The sequence below is a fragment of the Lygodium microphyllum genome, chromosome 29 (assembly GCF_053477565.2).
Source record: "Lygodium microphyllum isolate KBCC chromosome 29, Lygodium_microphyllum_v1.1.10, whole genome shotgun sequence".
Classification (NCBI taxonomy): Eukaryota; Viridiplantae; Streptophyta; class Polypodiopsida; order Schizaeales; family Lygodiaceae; genus Lygodium; species Lygodium microphyllum.
Genome location: NC_141163.1, coordinates 114,531,902 through 114,548,972, shown reverse-complemented (window position 1 = coordinate 114,548,972; position 17,071 = coordinate 114,531,902). Strand labels below are relative to the sequence as shown.

The 17,071-nt window shown below is 40.3% G+C and overlaps 1 protein-coding gene across 7 annotated transcripts in view; it reads right to left on the bottom strand.

Moving 5' to 3' along the window:
• The window catches only part of LOC148011057 (uncharacterized), a 222,661-nt gene that overhangs the window by 179,552 nt on the left and 26,038 nt on the right, over positions 1 to 17,071 (bottom strand). For all 7 annotated transcript variants that reach the window (XR_015689466.1, XR_015689465.1, XM_087671390.1 and 4 more), the window contains exons 5-9: positions 6,028 to 6,080; positions 5,041 to 5,230; positions 4,829 to 4,904; positions 4,282 to 4,429; positions 3,901 to 4,000 (exon numbers count right to left, since the gene is read on the bottom strand). Coding sequence is in view for 5 of the 7 variants with exons in the window: in XM_087671390.1 (XP_087527516.1) it covers positions 3,901 to 4,000; positions 4,282 to 4,429; positions 4,829 to 4,904; positions 5,041 to 5,230; positions 6,028 to 6,080 (567 nt within the window). In the remaining 2 variants the exon portion in view is untranslated. The remainder of the gene's footprint in view (positions 1 to 3,900; positions 4,001 to 4,281; positions 4,430 to 4,828; positions 4,905 to 5,040; positions 5,231 to 6,027; positions 6,081 to 17,071) is intronic.

The following is a 17,071-nucleotide window of genomic DNA, read 5'->3' as shown; positions in this document are numbered from 1 at the left end:
TTCGTCCTATCAAGTAATCTATGCCCTAGGGGGAGAATGAAATGGATGGTTCAATCGAACATATCACAAAACAAAAAAACTATCCCGACCACCCCGACCTGTGGGTGTCAATGATGAAGACGATATATAGGATGCACATAGAGAATACAAGCAGGGAGGTTGCTCTAGGAGACTGCAATGGGAGCTATTGTGAATATGGTGGATCCAAAGTCGACCACTCTTTGACCAAAAAGGTACAGATGTGCACATATACATTTTACAAAAAAAGCATGCCAATGCATGGGATAATACAAAAGGTGATACAAGACATCATGCTCATGCAAAATGGTATACGATGGTACTACTTGGACAATGCCCTTACATGTAATTATTCACTTGTCCAAGTATCCTTTTGTAATCATAGTCATCCTGATGATATAAATAATAATAAAATATAAACAAATAGTAATATAAATCAAACAATCTCTAATCAAAATCCTATCACCACCAAGAGAATAAGGTCTTCCCCTCTCATAGTGGAAGGGAATGCAAAAGGAAAACCCCTCTCCCCACCACCATCAAGCTAAAGTAGAAGGGGAGAGAGCACCATACCGATCTATAGTAGCAAGTATTGTAGAATCCGTCTATTGACCAACTTATTTAATATGTTTGCAAAGTTGTCTGATGATGGCACAAACTCTAGGTGGATGTGTCTAGCTCAAGCCTGCTCTCTAGTGAACTGATAGTGCATGTCAACATGCCTCTTTCACGAATTGATGATGGGTTTACTATCTAATGCAATAGCACTATGGTTGTCACAAGAGATGATGATGGGACTGGCACATGGAAAAAAAAGTGCCACTAGCAAGCTCCTCCAATACACACCCTCTATGGTGCCATCAAAGAGTGTTTGCTACTTTGCCTTTGTGTGGAAGGAGCCACTGTCTCCTACTTACAGTTGGACCAACAATCAGGAGCCATACATAAAAAGTAGATGTAACCACCAAGGGAATGCTAGGTATCAAAATCTCTTGCCCAATCCGAATCATTATAACCTTGCAAATCCAAACCATGACCATAAGTTAGACCAAATGAATAAGTGCACTGAACATATCTCAACACACACAAATAAGCTATCCAATGTGATATATTAGGTACATTGAAGTACTGACTAAGCAATGACACTAAGAATGTTAAATCTTGCCTAGTGTGAATCAACCAAAGTAATTTCACTAGAGTCTACAACAAATCTATATGTGTGATCATCGAAGGGCTGACCATAGGGATCCTTCAATAGTTTGACAGTGGGATTAAGAGTTGTTGCCACAAGCCATGTTGATCTAAAAATACATTATCTTCTTTAAAGCAACCCCAAAACCTGCTTAATTAATGAAATAGACCATTTTATTAAAAGAATATAGAATGTATGATCCCATAAGCACAAACCCTGTTCGAAGGATCCAAACTTTCTATAAATAGGCATCTTGCCCTCCATCTAGCTTCAATCTCTTGCAAATGCTAGAACTTTGTTGTCCACAACCCATTCGCGGAGGATATCTCAGCCAAAGCTGTCCAACATTGCCGTCTACCATCAGGCACCTGCTACCGAGCCTTCTACTGTAGATTTCGACCATTTTCAGCCCTCTTCTAATTGCTGTCCAGCACAGAGACTGCTGTCCACCCTGTTCCACCTGCTGCCTATTGCCAGAGGTTGTGCTAACTGCTGCACACCACCTGACAGCCTGCATTTTGACCTCAGCTACTGTCGCCTAAAATGGCAACCCCTCATACTGCTGTGTTTTGACCTGCCAGCTGCCGTGCTGCCTGATCCACACTTGCTGGAGCTGTGCTTTGCTGCCTGGAGTCATCGCCAACTGCCCATGTCATCATCCTATTACCACGTTTGCAATTTCTGCATAGTCTATTGTGCATGCGACATTGATCTGACTTCACACTGTTGTGTTTGCTGTTGCTAGACACATCCGAAGGCTGCATCCTGTGTTTTGGGATCCGGTAGAGTATGCCACTCTATCCTGCTCATCATCTGTGCCCAAGTCCTTGAGACAAGGAGTTCGAGGTTTAACATTCTTCACTACATAGTGTGTTTGTTGCATTGAGCATTGTATTATATTTACTATTCATTCATTATCATTCACTGTTTTCATTGTCTCTAAGTTACCCTAACCCTAACTATGTTTCTTTATTAGTATGTGCATTTGTCGTACGACTGTGTTGTGTTTTCCACGTTTGGTATCAGCTACGTATTCTCTGAATAAAACTAGGTCCCTTGATCAAAAAGCTCTTCTCAAAAGCAGGAACTACAAAAGGAAATCTAGCACCTCCCCTTCTAACTAAACATTAACCTCTAGATAACTAGAGAAGACTTGTTGTAAAAAGTGAGCTGCACTAGAATGCAATTATGGGTATTCCTACAAATTCGGAACCTCCTAATGACGCCAATGCTTGTGCAATGTGACAATGATCAAGATTCAAAATGCATGATTGTAACTTCATTATGGATAGGGTAAGTTCCTTGATTTTCTTCGAAGAAAGCGAGAGAAATCAACCTGACAAGATGGTACTCTTTTCCAAGAAGGACATTCCCATACATAAGTATTCATAATAGGGCAGATCAGCAAGATATGTATTTTACACAGGACTTGAGGCATTGCAAGATAGTTCCATTGCCAATACTCAAAATTTCCTTTTGGGTTCAAGTAGTTGCACCAACCCAAATATTGTGATGTTTGTTCGGCATTGGGGTGGTATTTTACATACTCTTGAAAGGCCTGCTCCTTAACATATATATCTCAACACAACATCATTGTAACCATACTGAACCTGATGGTGTTTTCAGCACACAATACTAGTGTGCAAGCAATGAAACAGAGATCGTGCGAAAATGAGAGTTGGTGTGTTTTAGTGCACAAGCTTCGTATTCCTAAACCATTTTGATCGGAATTTGATTTGCAGCTCAACGGTTATTGCTCCTTGCTCTCATACCAACCTCTTGCTACTAGTTTTACTTAATGGACAAAGTTTTCGGAGACAGCCTCCCACATGTTACTTTGGGCATGATGGGTCTCTAACACCATTTCCTTGGGGTTGACATCATTATTGTGTGGTTTCTGCATGACCTTTTAATGGATGGCACGACACATTAATTTTAAGCAAACAGCTCAGATTTCCAGACAAAAATACCTTTCCAGACGCGAAATTAATATAAAGAGGTAGTCCAAACAAAATGAGAATCGTTGACTCTTTTCTTTCAGAAAAAAGAAAAATCGGTTAGTAACACTTCAGAGAAAATCCCCCTGAGGTAAAATTCAAAGTACAAGGAACTCTATAAAGAGAAGTGAAGTACATCACAAATACAATGGTCGTGTGAACAACCAATCCGGTGGGCTATAATGCCAAACCATCTGAGGGGCAGTATGGAAAAAGGTGCCAGAGTCCCAGGTCAGTAGGAATGCCTCTCTTCTCCTCCTCATCCTCTCAGAGCCCCCAGCATCATCTCCCATACCCCACGGAAAGCGTGGATGATCATCTATGTCCAAATCCTTGAAGGATTGTTGACTCTTTTTACTACCTATGCACTAGGTAAGGAGTGAGACATTCGAGAATCATTTTGATCACACAGACAGCACTTGCAAGGTTGCACGAGCACCTGAAGGGGCTTGGAGCTAGTTATACCATATCAGACAGTGCAATCACATGGATAAATAATTCTGCAATAGCAACAGACCTACCATGTATACATGGACAAATATCGTAATCATCAAGGGCCAAGGCATTTCACAACAATTTTCATTCGAACACAGTTTCAGTAAGCGAGTGTTATGTCTATAACAGTTCTTCTGAAACTTACTTAAACAGAGAAATTGTACAACCAACTCATTCACAAATGTACTAGCTACATACCTGCTGCAAATGTGCCTCTAGAAAAGGTTGGAATACTGCAGAAGGTAAGAATGTACCGACACTTAGTGCCATTGCTTGCCATCCTCTACCATTGCTCCATCTGTACAAAAATTGAATATTAGAACACAAAAGACAAAAGGAATGAATGAGTCCCATTGAGTGCACCCTACTCAATTTAACTGCCCGTGACAGATAATACCTTGCAATAAAAGGGCAGGGTATATGCTTAAATTAAGAGCTTCGAAAAGTTGACCGGTATGCCATATGATGAGGGAAATTTAAGGATGCATGTCTGCATAACCATGCTTAAAAACAGAGTATTCCTCAAAAAACTCATGGAAAAGGTAAACATGAGCAATGACTTATTTGCCACTGTAGTACCTGCTGGGATTAGCTGTAGTCTGTTTACATATTTGACAAAAGATTTCATCTCGAAGTTCACCAAACTTTATGCCCAGCATTAACAACTGCTGAATATGATACACAAGATCTTGCTTCGTAGGAATATCCCCCATGTATGCCATAAGATCTGTTCAAGGGTGAACAATGACAATCTTTAGGCACTTGTAAATCTGAGTAAAAATAACCTGCTGTATACAGACAGATTATGATAAAACTGGTGTGCTAAGGAACTCCATATAGATTAATAGTTAGTTGTAAAGATAGTAACATCTCCTACATGTTTCCATTGATAAATAGACACACATTTCAACATCACATTAAATCATCAATTGCTTTACATGCAAATACCATGACAACACTTCTTTCTGACATGATTTGCATCAATAGAGAATCAAAAAAATATGCAAAGTCGATTTGTGTCAGAGTATCCCATGCAAAGGCGACCATAATACTTCATTTAGATAACAAGAATGATGTGAAGGAAGAATGGAAAAATCCTGGAGAGCCAATTTGTGTGAGATATTACGTGCAAATGCTATCACGGCACTCTGTTTGTGGTGTGAATCTACTAGACTTTGAAGCAATGGTTGCCTTAAAGGTTCCTGTAAAATGCACCCAAACAAAAACATTATACATACATATGGGATAAACAAAAAGTTCATAGCTTGCACTCCTAACCAAGGTTTTTCACGTTTGACTAAACACTCATGCATTAATCCAATTTGCAGGTCGACTTGCCTTTGTGAAAGCGATAAGGTCTTGCATGGCCACACTCTTCCAAACAAAGGGCCATATGCCAGCAGTCGGTTCTATGAAGTGAGATCTTGCATATCCTTGATAGGACAACTCTGGTGCACCAAAAGGTACTTTCATGAAAGAAGTGAAACTACCCGATACATGCTTGAGACCTCCTGGAGAGTCTTCCAACCTGAGAGGGGCTGAAATAGAGTTAGATATTAAGTTCAGTAGGCATTAGAACTTGTCAGTCTAAACAAGCACAATAGAAAGACTGTTACCGAAATGAAATCTTCTCAAAATCTGCTGAAAGTAAAGAAAGCTGCTATATTTAGCTCATTATCAGCTGGTACAACAAAGCACTCAGCTCAGCAGATAAGGCACTAGCTAACTGAAGAGACAACCCAACATTAGGTAAGCAAGACGACTTGATACATTACTCCCGCTAGTCACTATCTAAAGCTGCAGCTTTGTTTAAAAGCAAGGTGGTGATTACAAAATCCAAAGCAACTGCCTCTTTGAACAGTGATTGATCAAGCCAAAAAAGTAGCTAAGGCACAAAGGGCTTTTCAGGCAAAGTTGATGCTGAGACTTTATTAAGGTGCAGTTCTGATAGCACCATCCAATTCGGTGGCACTGACTTTATTAAGGTGCAGTTCTGACAGCACCATCCGATTTGGAGGCACTGACTTTTTTTTTCCCCATTTTAATCACTCTTCCACTGGCTTTAATACACAACCAGGGAAGCCCTAAACATTAAGAAGCTTCGGATAATGTATGATAAAGAGACAATGATGAAAAACATAATCTAACTGCATAGCTTGAAGCTTTGCAGCTTTGTCCAACACGATGCCCATATGTAAATATGCCTGGACTCGATTAAGCCTATATTAAATGGCATTCCATGATAGTCATAAGAACAGCAAAATATCACCCTTAATCCCAAGGCACTATGTTCAGACTATTCTGCAAACAACTTGAGAATCTTACCCTGGAAAGCCATCAGTTTTAGTAGATTGCTGCATTATTGCATCATCCTCTTCCTACAATGAGAAAATCCAAAAACACCTCCATTAGATGGATGATTTCTAAAGGTAAGTTTTGAAATTTGACATGTTCATACATCCAGGAATAAATTGCATGCATCGGAAATTTTTTGAAGGGAAAACGTATATCACATAAAAGCGCTTTCAAAAAAAACGATGCACATGGTTCTCTTTTTTTTTCTTTTTCTTCAAAGGAGGAAGGAAACTTAGAAAGAAACGTTGTGTATGTTTTGTTTTTCCTTTTGGATTTTTGTGATGGTTTGCTGCGCACAGCACAGCGCCCGAGGGAGGTGTGGGGATGGTGCGTTTTTCAAGCTCCATTGTCTCGTGAGCTATCCTATCTACGCTATGAAAAATGTTAGCATGGCCCTTGCTTGCTTTACCAACTAACATTTTGGAGGGGAGGTGCCCTGTTGTGGCATTTGGGTGTGTGTTGTCTCATTGAAAGTTTTATAAAAAAAAGGGCTACTTCAAGGCTCCTAGGGATAAATAAGATTTGAAGGATGGTAGAAAGATGAACCAAGTGTATAGTTGCCAGCTAACAAGTTGTCATGATAGAGGTGCAGATGACTCAATGCCCCTCAAGTAGTGTGGCAAGCATCTAAGGCCCAAAATGAAGTGGAGGGCCGAAAATATAGACATTTACCACAAACTCAACATAGGGCTCATAAACAAAAGATGACCATGACCACTAAGACCCCTTCTCAAATCCTTGTGTGGCTAGATCCCAAGAACCACAAATAGTGTCATGGGGATGGGAAATTTTGAGGTGCTCTAATCTTGCCAATAACATTTGATTAAGATATTAATCAAATGTGCAAGGTTGTTTAGCACGTGTTACACATGGCAGTTATTTCATGGCAATAGGCTAAGGACCCCGAGGATCCAATGGATGTCAAAGGCAGAAGTTGTAATAAGTTATGCTTGACAAGTATTAGGTGGTACCTCGAGTCAGATTTTGGCCTAGACCGATTTATTGGCCATTAATATCGGTGGTGACATTAGAGACTAGGCATTAATTAATTAATTAGTACCGATCTAAGGGCTAATAACTGCTCATGAATACTTGGCAGGCAAATTGGCCTAGCTAATTTAATTATTAGCCAGTGGAATTCATTTTTTGAGTACTAGAATAATTATTACATTAATTTTTAAAAATAATATTCTGAAAATTAATTTAATAAGCTAGATAATGTTGGAAAATGGAAGAAGAAAGTTTCCACTTGGCAAAACTTGCCTATACAAGTGGAAAAAACACTTTCAGTTAAATTAATTTTTAAAAAGAATATTCTAAAAATTAATTTAATAAGCTGGATAATGCTGGAAAATGGAATTAGAAGGTTGCCACTTGGCAAAACTTGCCTATACAAGTGGAAAAAACACTTTCAATGATGACTGATGGAAGTCTATTCCAACCATTGAGAGAGAGAACAAGGCTGTTAGAGAGCAAGGAGAGGCTGTTGATGTGATTTGCAGCCACCAAGGATTAGTCCTATACCATGTGAGCAGTTTGGAGCTCTCTAGTACATAGTTGTCAAGTACGAAAAGTACGGTACGATAAAATACGGTACTAAATAGTACCTTAAGATTTTATAAGGTACGGTACGATATTAGTACGAAAAAAAATTTAACTTCATTATTTTGAACTGTAGATGATAGAACAGATGTTTAAAGTCTAAATAGCAATGCTATTGGAGTATATAAGATGAATACTTGAGGGTAACACGAAAAAACCTCTATGGCATATGCCGCATACGCAACATGCGCTACAACTTACAAGTACATACATAGGAGTGGATACATCATACATGAATGATCATACAAATAAGAGGCATGTATGCTTGAGAGAGAAGGTTGAGAGACAGAGAGAGAGAGAGAAAGAGAGATGAAATGACATGAGATGCTTTATTAACGTCTACAAGAAGCCAAAATGACCTGTGAGACAACAGTTACCAAACAAACCACCAAAGGATTTGGTAAAAGATTTATGAATTTTGTTATGGTTTTATTTGGCATTGCTAAGGCTAAAGTAGCTACTGATGGTACATTCACTAATTCGTGTACTCTCAGAAGGTACATTAGGCCAAGCTATCCTCTGGCCCAGTTTTATTAGCAATGTGTACTAATGCGTTGGGTTGGGTGGTGCAAAATGAGCTATGAACAAAGGTAAAATCAATAGGATTAAGCTACTTGATGATTCTCAAATGGTGCTGAATTTATTTATTGATGACACTAACATATTGTGAAAAATGATGGGACATCAATTAGAAACGTTTGGAACTACTTGAATACCTTATGTATGGCCTTTGGTTCTAGGATAAATCATAACAAAACATGTATGAGGAGTCTAATCAAGCTTCCACCCCCTTTCTCGGTTGATCAATCAAGGCTACAAAATCACCACCACCACCACAACAACAACAGTCAACAACCCAAACCACCACCACCAACAACAACCACACCCAAAAAAAAAAACCCAAAAGAAAAAGGTGCTTGTTTTTTTGTACGAATTCATACGAATTCGTATGGTACAATATGGTATGAACCGTATAGTACGAACCAATTCGTACTGCGTACGAGTACAACTATGCTCTAGTAGTAGGTGACAACAACCCAAGATCCTTTTGGTGCAAATGACAGCATATAGAAGGAGGCAGTAGTCTTTCTGGTGGTCTTAAGCTGTAGATGACAGCTTCTATGGTTGTTTGAGCAAGAAGTAGCAATTTTTCAGCATTTCTTGCAATGAAATTCTGAAATTTCTCTCTGTGCAGCATTTTCCCTCATCCACAAACTATCTCTTAAGTTATCTCAACATTTTTCAGTAATTTGAGCCAACAGAAAAAGAGATTTTAGTCAATCTCTGCTATAAACCCTAATTTACAGAGCAAAAATTAGGGTTTTAACAAGTGCCTCGAAATGCGTGCTCAAAATTGAGGGCCTAAGACTTAAATTGCAACAACTAAAATGGAGGAATTTTAGGGAGATTCAAGAGGCCAGCCAGCCAATATTAAATTTGGGGCTGAATTTGTCTTTCAAGGAGCAAGGTAAAGGCCAATAATCCCCAAGCAAACCAAGGAGCAAATTGGTTTGGAAGCTTGCTGGTCAATTTTGATAGCAAGAGGCACTTGGATTAGCAGAGGAGATTAGAGGATCTCAGTTGTTCTCCTTCCATTTGCAATATAAGATAAAGAAATACCGCAAGGGGCGCCAGTTTTGGAGCCAACAAGGTGTCGAATGTCCAAGATTATTAAGGTAAATTGTGCATTTTCAATTTATGTTTATTTGCTGATTGTTATCGAATTATTTACCACTCTATCCAAGGAAGAAGGCTGGTTTCATGGTTCCATGGACACGATACCACTCAATCCCTTGATTTGGTGGGCCCAAGATATCTAATTGAAGGTTAGAACCTTTACTTTAGTGCTGAAATTGTATTCAGCTGAGCATTATAGCAAGAATGTCTTCAAATAGTGAGATGGGATCAAGCTAGGATGGTGCCTCTCAATCTGAAAATTTACAAAGTGTTGGAAAAAATGCAATGTTTGATCTTGGACAAAGCACGCAGCATGGACAGTAAGCTGAGAATGAGGAAATTGGACAAGAGGTGGGTCCTTCTAGGTGTCTTAAAGATGATGACTAGCAAGAGCAAGAGGAATTCAATGACCATTTTAAAGATCAGCTAATGACAGCAGCTAAAATGTTTATGCGATTGACAAACAATCCTCAGTTTATGTGCTTTTTGAACCCTTAAAGGAGGGTAGCAAAGGCAAGAAGAGGAAATCATCTTCGAGAGCTTTGGGACAGCAAGATGCACCGAAGGAAAAGCCAATACAATAGCATGATGTTCCAAATATGGGTAGTGAGCATAAGCAAATGATGCTATGCAAGGCCAACTTGGAAGTGCCAATCCAATGCCTTTCGGATAGCAGGGCATGCATGCAATTATGGGACAATCAGATTACTTTGGTGGTGGCACTAGTTTCCATGCTATTGTGGGTTAGGAACCACATACAGAGATATATGGCATAACTCCTTATGATATGTAGCAATCAATGCATGGTGTGCAAGGCCCAATGTATCCGGGTATGGCTGGTAATATGTATAACCCCCTATACAACAATGTTGGTATGATGTTGGAGCACAAGGTGACAAGTTTGGCAACGCATATGTGCAGCCCATTGTATTTGGGACTCATGGTATTAATGTTGGTCATGCAAATGCTCCATATAGTGTTGGTCATGAGGGAAATTCAACTAGTAATGCTTACATGAGGAAAAATGCAGCTAGTAATGTATGCAATATATGGGAAAATACAGCTAGTATATATGGAAAAATGTATATTGGTATGGCTGGTGGTATGCAAATTCCCATGCAAAGTCACATTGCAATGGTTCAAAGTATACAAACAAGAATGTTTCCTAATACATCTAATGCTCCTAGCATGTCAGGTACACATGAGGGGCTAGTCAATTGGATGCAATGTTGCATATTAGTTAAGTTGGAATTGCAACAATGTGAAAGTATAAAGCATTGCAATGCTTAAGGGGAAGAAAGGCCTACAACCTGGTGGAGGTTTCGAGGCAAGTAAAGTTAGAGGTGAAGTTTCCGTATGCTTCTTGGTGAAGCTTCAGCATTGTTTCGCCAATAGATGCAAAGTGGATGGAAGAGGATGACTTGGCAGACCATCCTCAATTGTTGCAACTTTACTAAGATGCCTTTCAATTAGAGCCAATTTTGGTTTGGGCTTAGTCAAGTTCAGCAAAGCAAGGGTTCAAAGCATTGCCTGATGCTCAAGGGGAAGGCAGCACTTTCACTCTGCCAGTTGTAGACACCTCTCATATGTAGTAGATCTCGAATGTATTTAGCATGCATCCAAGGTATTGTGCTAACAGTATGTTTGCCATGAGGTCATTACTTAGTACACTAGTCATTGTGAGATCTATGCGGATGAGTATGAGTTCCACCTAGTGGAACTATACTTTTACATCAGCTTCTGGTCAGTTTGGTATGAATTTTACCTCAATTTTGAGACAAAAATACTGATCAGTTTCAACTCAGTGTTTTATCAATTTGAGAACCGTTTGTGATCATTTTTTGGATCCATTTTGCATCAAAATGTGTATTACATATACTTATCAGTTTTTGCAATAGGCTTGTGATCAGTTTGAAGTCACATTTGCAACAATTTGTGATCAGTTCTTAGATCAACAAGTAATCAGATTATACTCAATTTTCAATGGTTTACAGGTGATTCCATGGACAGTGGCATATTGGTAAATGCCATTGAGATTTTTAACCATGGTTTATGCTAAGAATATGCTTTACTATGGTTTTGAAGTCGGAACAATTGAGAAACATGAATTATGGATGCAGCCAATGGATTTCTAGCAACGGTTCTTGACTAATTTTCAATTTCGTGTTATACATATGCTAGCTGGAAATTTTCAGCAAGTTTGGGGCATGTCGCATGGTTGGACAACAGTGGCTAATGTTGTGACTGTGATGCCTTATGGAACTTCCAGTGCAGTATCCTTTTCCTTTGGCACAAATGCAATGCCGATCTAAGGGCTAATAACTGCTTAGGGATACCTAAAAGACAACTTGGCCTAGCTAATTTAATTATTGGCTAGTGAAATTAAATTGTTTAGAAATAATATTTTGAAAATTAATTTAATAAGTTGGATAATGCTGAATAATAAGATTAGAAGGTTGCCACTTGGTAGAACTTGCCCATGTAAGTGGGAAAAACATATTTAGAAGCTAGTGAAAGTCTATTCCTGTGAGAGTGCGCAACGGAAGAAGAAACACGAACATAGAGGGAGAGAGAGAGAGAGAGAGAGAAAGCAAAAAATGAAGGAAGAAAATCTGCACTGACTGTAATGAATGCTGAATACAAAACTGTGGACTGATCAGTCCGTGCACGCAGCCTAAAGTGTAGTGAGGGCACCAGATCAGGCTGATGATGACGGCAGCACCGAAGACGGAGGAAGATGACGGAGTCGAAGTGTGCACCTGCCAAAGGAGGAAAGATGATAATACAACTGACTGCCAAGTGGGAAATGGCTAAAAATAGCCAAAAACCCCAAAAACTGGCCGACCTAGCATTTAATGCTGATCCGACCAGCATTTAATGCCGGTAAAAATACCAAGAATGCTCAAAAAAATCCCGGAAAGAGTGGACAATGTCCAGCAGGTGAGGCAGGCTGAAGAATGCAGAAATTGCCCCAGGAAATGCACATAAAATCCCGACTGGAGGAGAAAATGCACTGAAATGCAATAAACTGAGTGCTCTAGAATGAGCTACCTCCTCCGTCAAAACAAGTGATAGAAGGTCAGAGCTCCTAAAGTCCTCCTCTGACTCAAACTGAGGCTCACAGGCAGGAGATGACAAGGCATGACAAACATGACTGCTAACAATTCCAACCATCATGAGAGAGAAGGGTGTTAGAGAGCGAGGAGAGGCTACTGATGTGATTTGCAGCCACCACTAGGGATCAATCCTACAGCATGTGAGCAATTTGGAGCTCTCCAAGAGCACGTGACAGCAACCCAAGACTGCTAACAATTCCAACCATCATGAGAGAGAAGGGTGTTAGAGAGCGAGGAGAGGCTACTGATGTGATTTGCAGCCACCACTAGGGATCAATCCTACAGCATGTGAGCAATTTGGAGCTCTCCAAGAGCACGTGACAGCAACCCAAGATTCTTTTGGTGCATATACAAGAGGGTGCAACAATCTTTCTAGTGGTCCTAAGCTGTAGGCGACAACTTCCATGGCTGTTTGAGCAAGGCAACAGCAGTTTTTCAACATTTCTCACGATGAAACTCTAAATTTTTTCTCTCTACAACATTCTCTCTTATCCATCAACCATATCTTAAGTTATCTTAGCATTTTTCAATAGTTTGAGCCATCAGAGGAAGAGATTTTAGTCAATTTCTGCTGTAAATCCTAATTTACAGTAGAAATTAAGATTTTGATAGCTGCCTTAGGGTGTATGCTCAGAATTGAGGGTCTAGGACTTGAATTTCTACAGCTAAAATTGAGGAATTTCAAGGAGATTCAAGAGGCCAGCCAGCCAATATCAGATTTAGGGTTGAATTTGTCTTTCAAGGAGCAGAGTGAAGGCCAAACCAAGGGGCAAATTGATTTGGAGGCTTGCTGGTCAATTTTGACAACAAAAGGCACTTGGATTAACGAAGAAGATCAAAGGGTCTAAGTTATACTCCTTCCATTTGTAATATAAGATAAAGAAATACCGCAAGGAGAACCAGTTTTGGGGCCAACAAGGTATCCAATATCCAAGATTACTAAGGTAAGGTATGCATTTTCAATTTATGTTTATTTACTGATTGCTGTAGTTAAGTGCTTAATTAGCTTATTTACCACTCTATTTGAGGAGGAAGGCTAGTTTCAAATAGGGTAGAAGCAAAGACAATAGAAGAGCCTCAATAAAGATTTTTGTTTTTGTACGACAATCCAAAAGCTCTAGTTACCAATCCAAGTTCCTCTTTGGAACATACTAGTATCAAACCTCAACGTGCTCATACAAGCATGAAAGACAAGGTTCCTAGCTATGGCTACGCATCTTTTGCATTTACTATCACAATGAAGAATTGTCCCTTGTCACTGCTGAAATTATAAACCTATAGTGGACCTTGAAGTGTTTATTTCACTTGCCTAGGCCTCTACATAAATTAAATTAGAATGGCAACTCAAGTAGAGACATTTTACCATGGATGAATGAGTAATCAGTATCGAATTAGTTTCCTATATCTAGCATCCAAGACTGCACTCAGTATATGTTGGGACAACTTGAACCCATCACACTCAGTCCATGGGGCAAAAATAAACCCTACAAGCAATCATGCCAAAAGTTGATAACAACTCAAGTACACTCAGTACATGCCATGACAACTTGTTTCTGCAATCATGGTTATCTTGGTCATCATGGACCCTAAATTGGTCAATAAGGGACAGTTTAAGCCAACAGCTTTGTCCCCTTCTTCAATTTGCTCCACTTTAGTCCTTTCCTGCCCTATTATGCAATGAAAATTAGGCCAAATTTATTGCTAACTAATTCCAAAACTATTGACCTATTTCTCAGCTTTAGAACAGGCCCAAAAAGAAAAAGATAATAAGATGTCAAGTTTTCAGTTTAGGTAGGACAACACTAACAGTTGGCACTTAGCTTTGATAAGGCTGGAATCTAGTGGCATACACAATATGTGGTGATCCTTTGCACAGCAAAGACCATGGTTGTGACCTAGGGGGCTCTAGCTTCGGTCACAAATAGAGGCCCAACATGTGGATATAAGCATGTTCAAGGGAGCTTGTCTTTACTCATTATTGGACAGCACCTAAGTAGGATCTCCACTCCCGACTACTCGCAAGTATAATGGACTCGTGGACACTTGTCACACTATCCCAACTACTCGCAAGTATAGGGATCTCCACTCCCAACTACTCACAAGTATAGTGGACTCATGGATACTATCACAGATAGGAGCTGATTGCTAGTATTATAGTTTGGTGCATCTGGTCTGCAAGATGTGCCACGTTATTGACCTCCAGGATGTATCCACAGCTAAGACTATTTTAAGGATTCGGATAGAGATCATCCATACTATCTGCAAGATATGGGAGAGGATAAAAGGAGGACCTAATAGAATACGAAGGAGAAAAGAGGCCTTCCTATATACCTAGGACTCCGGCATTATTTTCCACGATGCCTCAAATGGTCTAGCATTATAGCCCGCCACATTGGTTGTTCACGCAACCAGTCTATTTGTAATGTACTTAGACACTCTCTTCAGCATTCCTAGTACTTTGTACTTTACCTCAAAAGGATTTTCTCTAAGGTAGATTTTTCTTTTCTCACAAGAAAAAGAAAACACATTTGACTATCGTACTACCCTGGCGACCTATTTTTCTGCACATTATTGTCTTGCCCAAAATGAAGGTAGCAGCACATTACCAACTCCACGTGTCTCCCCTAGTCTAAATGTTACATCCTTAGACATTTGGATGCATTAGTTGTTGGGGGTAAAGGTGCCTCCCTCTAGCCGCCCGTGTATTACTACACTGACAGTACCCGCCATTGCACACTTAGGAGGCAGGTGCCCATCACAGTCACTTATTCTTTATTCTTTTAGTGACAATTTGAATAAAGAAAGACCCGGCCACACATTGTGGTTGTTGGAGTTACCACTTTTGAGTCTCTCTCTCTCTTGGCTCTTGCTCTCCATCTGCCATAGCTCTCACCGCCAAGCTTCTTCCTCCTGGGTTCCACTTCCCTTTCAACTAGTATCAAACCAAAGGCATTGGAGCTTGCCCGGCATTCTCTTCAGTCCGGATTAGAAGAGCTTCAACCCGAGCTTCAATGGCAGCCATGGCACCTTCATTTACAGGTATGTTTTGATCTCCCGCCTCCTCCCCGAGCTTCCGGACATTCATTGGCTTCGTCCCGGGCTGCATTGGAGTCCCCCTCGACATTGCCAAGTGCCCCCGAGGATTGTTGAAGACCCCCTAGCCCCAGGGAACAGCCAACGCAAATTGCAGCGCATTTTTAGGGAGCTGGGATGACTTGCTCTTGGCATTTCCCTGCTCTTCCTCGACTTCCCGGCACTCTTGGCAACCTTCCTGATCATTGTTCGACTCCTCGGCATTAGTACTTGGCTCCCGGTGATCGACTCAAGTGCTTCCCCTTTCAACCCTTGTTGTATACATAGTCCCAGGACTGTCAAACCAAGGCAGCACTTAACATTTACTGTTTTATGCTTCTTGGCATTGCCCGTTCGATGCCTATTGATGCCCGGTGATGCCCGGATATTATGGGATGCTATGTCTATGCTTTGGGACTGATTTGGAGCAAATTTGAGCATCGTTTAAGCTTCATTTGGCAGTAAATTGCTTGCTGTAATACAGTGGGCTCAAGCTCATTTACTTGGTGTATGCATTGGTTCTTGGATACGGGGTGCTGGAGGTTTTGAATGATCATGCCGATGTATTTGGAGATTGTCAAATGCTTCTTCTTGGTTCCGGGATGCTTTTGAGCTTGGATTAGGCTCCAACTTAGTCGTCCTTCACTAGCATTTGGCTTCAATTGCAATGCTTTGGGCCGGTTTATGCCTATTGTCACTGCTTGGCATTTAGGCTTCTTGGATTTATGCTTTGGTCAGATATGGATGCCACTTGGTTTTGCCCATGCTTGACAGTTACTTGGAGCTTCGTCTTCCGATGTATTTGAGCATTTTGGACCTACTGGGCATTACATTTGGTTGTCAGATATTGCTCTTTGAATGCTTTCAGGCTTATGCTTTACGGGTCTGAGATAGCTTGGGATTTATGCTCCGGAAGTACCCTACTGGGATTTGGCATGTCTGATGCTATTTATTTGATGCATTAGAGCGTTGCTTGCTCTCTTTGCATCTTACTTTACTTCCAATGGGAGCCTCTTGGTATATTCGGATGTACACAGAGTCTTATTTACACTTGAGCTTGAGCTTATGGGACAGTTACATGCATTTACACTCTTTAGAACTTTATGTCTGCAGTTAGTCTATAGTGGGCTGATTTGATACGCCTATTGGGACAGGCACCTATCTCTATTACAGGTTTGTCAGTTTTGTATGCATCTTGGATGGTTATGCATTGAGCTTCTCGCTTTATCAGTTGTGCTTATGCTTGGTCTCTTCTCTTACCCCGAGACCCATTACATACATGACTTCTAGACCTACGAGATGTCTCTTGCCTGACAAGTTATTGGTTTGACAGTTCTTGGTACCTTCTTGCCCCTGGACACTCACTGTTGGATGTATCTTGCTACCTCGCAGTTGCAATGACATATGTATCAATGATTGCTTCATTTTGGGACAATTTTACATACTGCTGTCATTTATTACAGCAACCCGAAATCTGCAGATTTTGAGCACTTCTATGAGGGTAATGCTTACTATTTGATGTTATCTTGGTCATATTTGGTGTTATC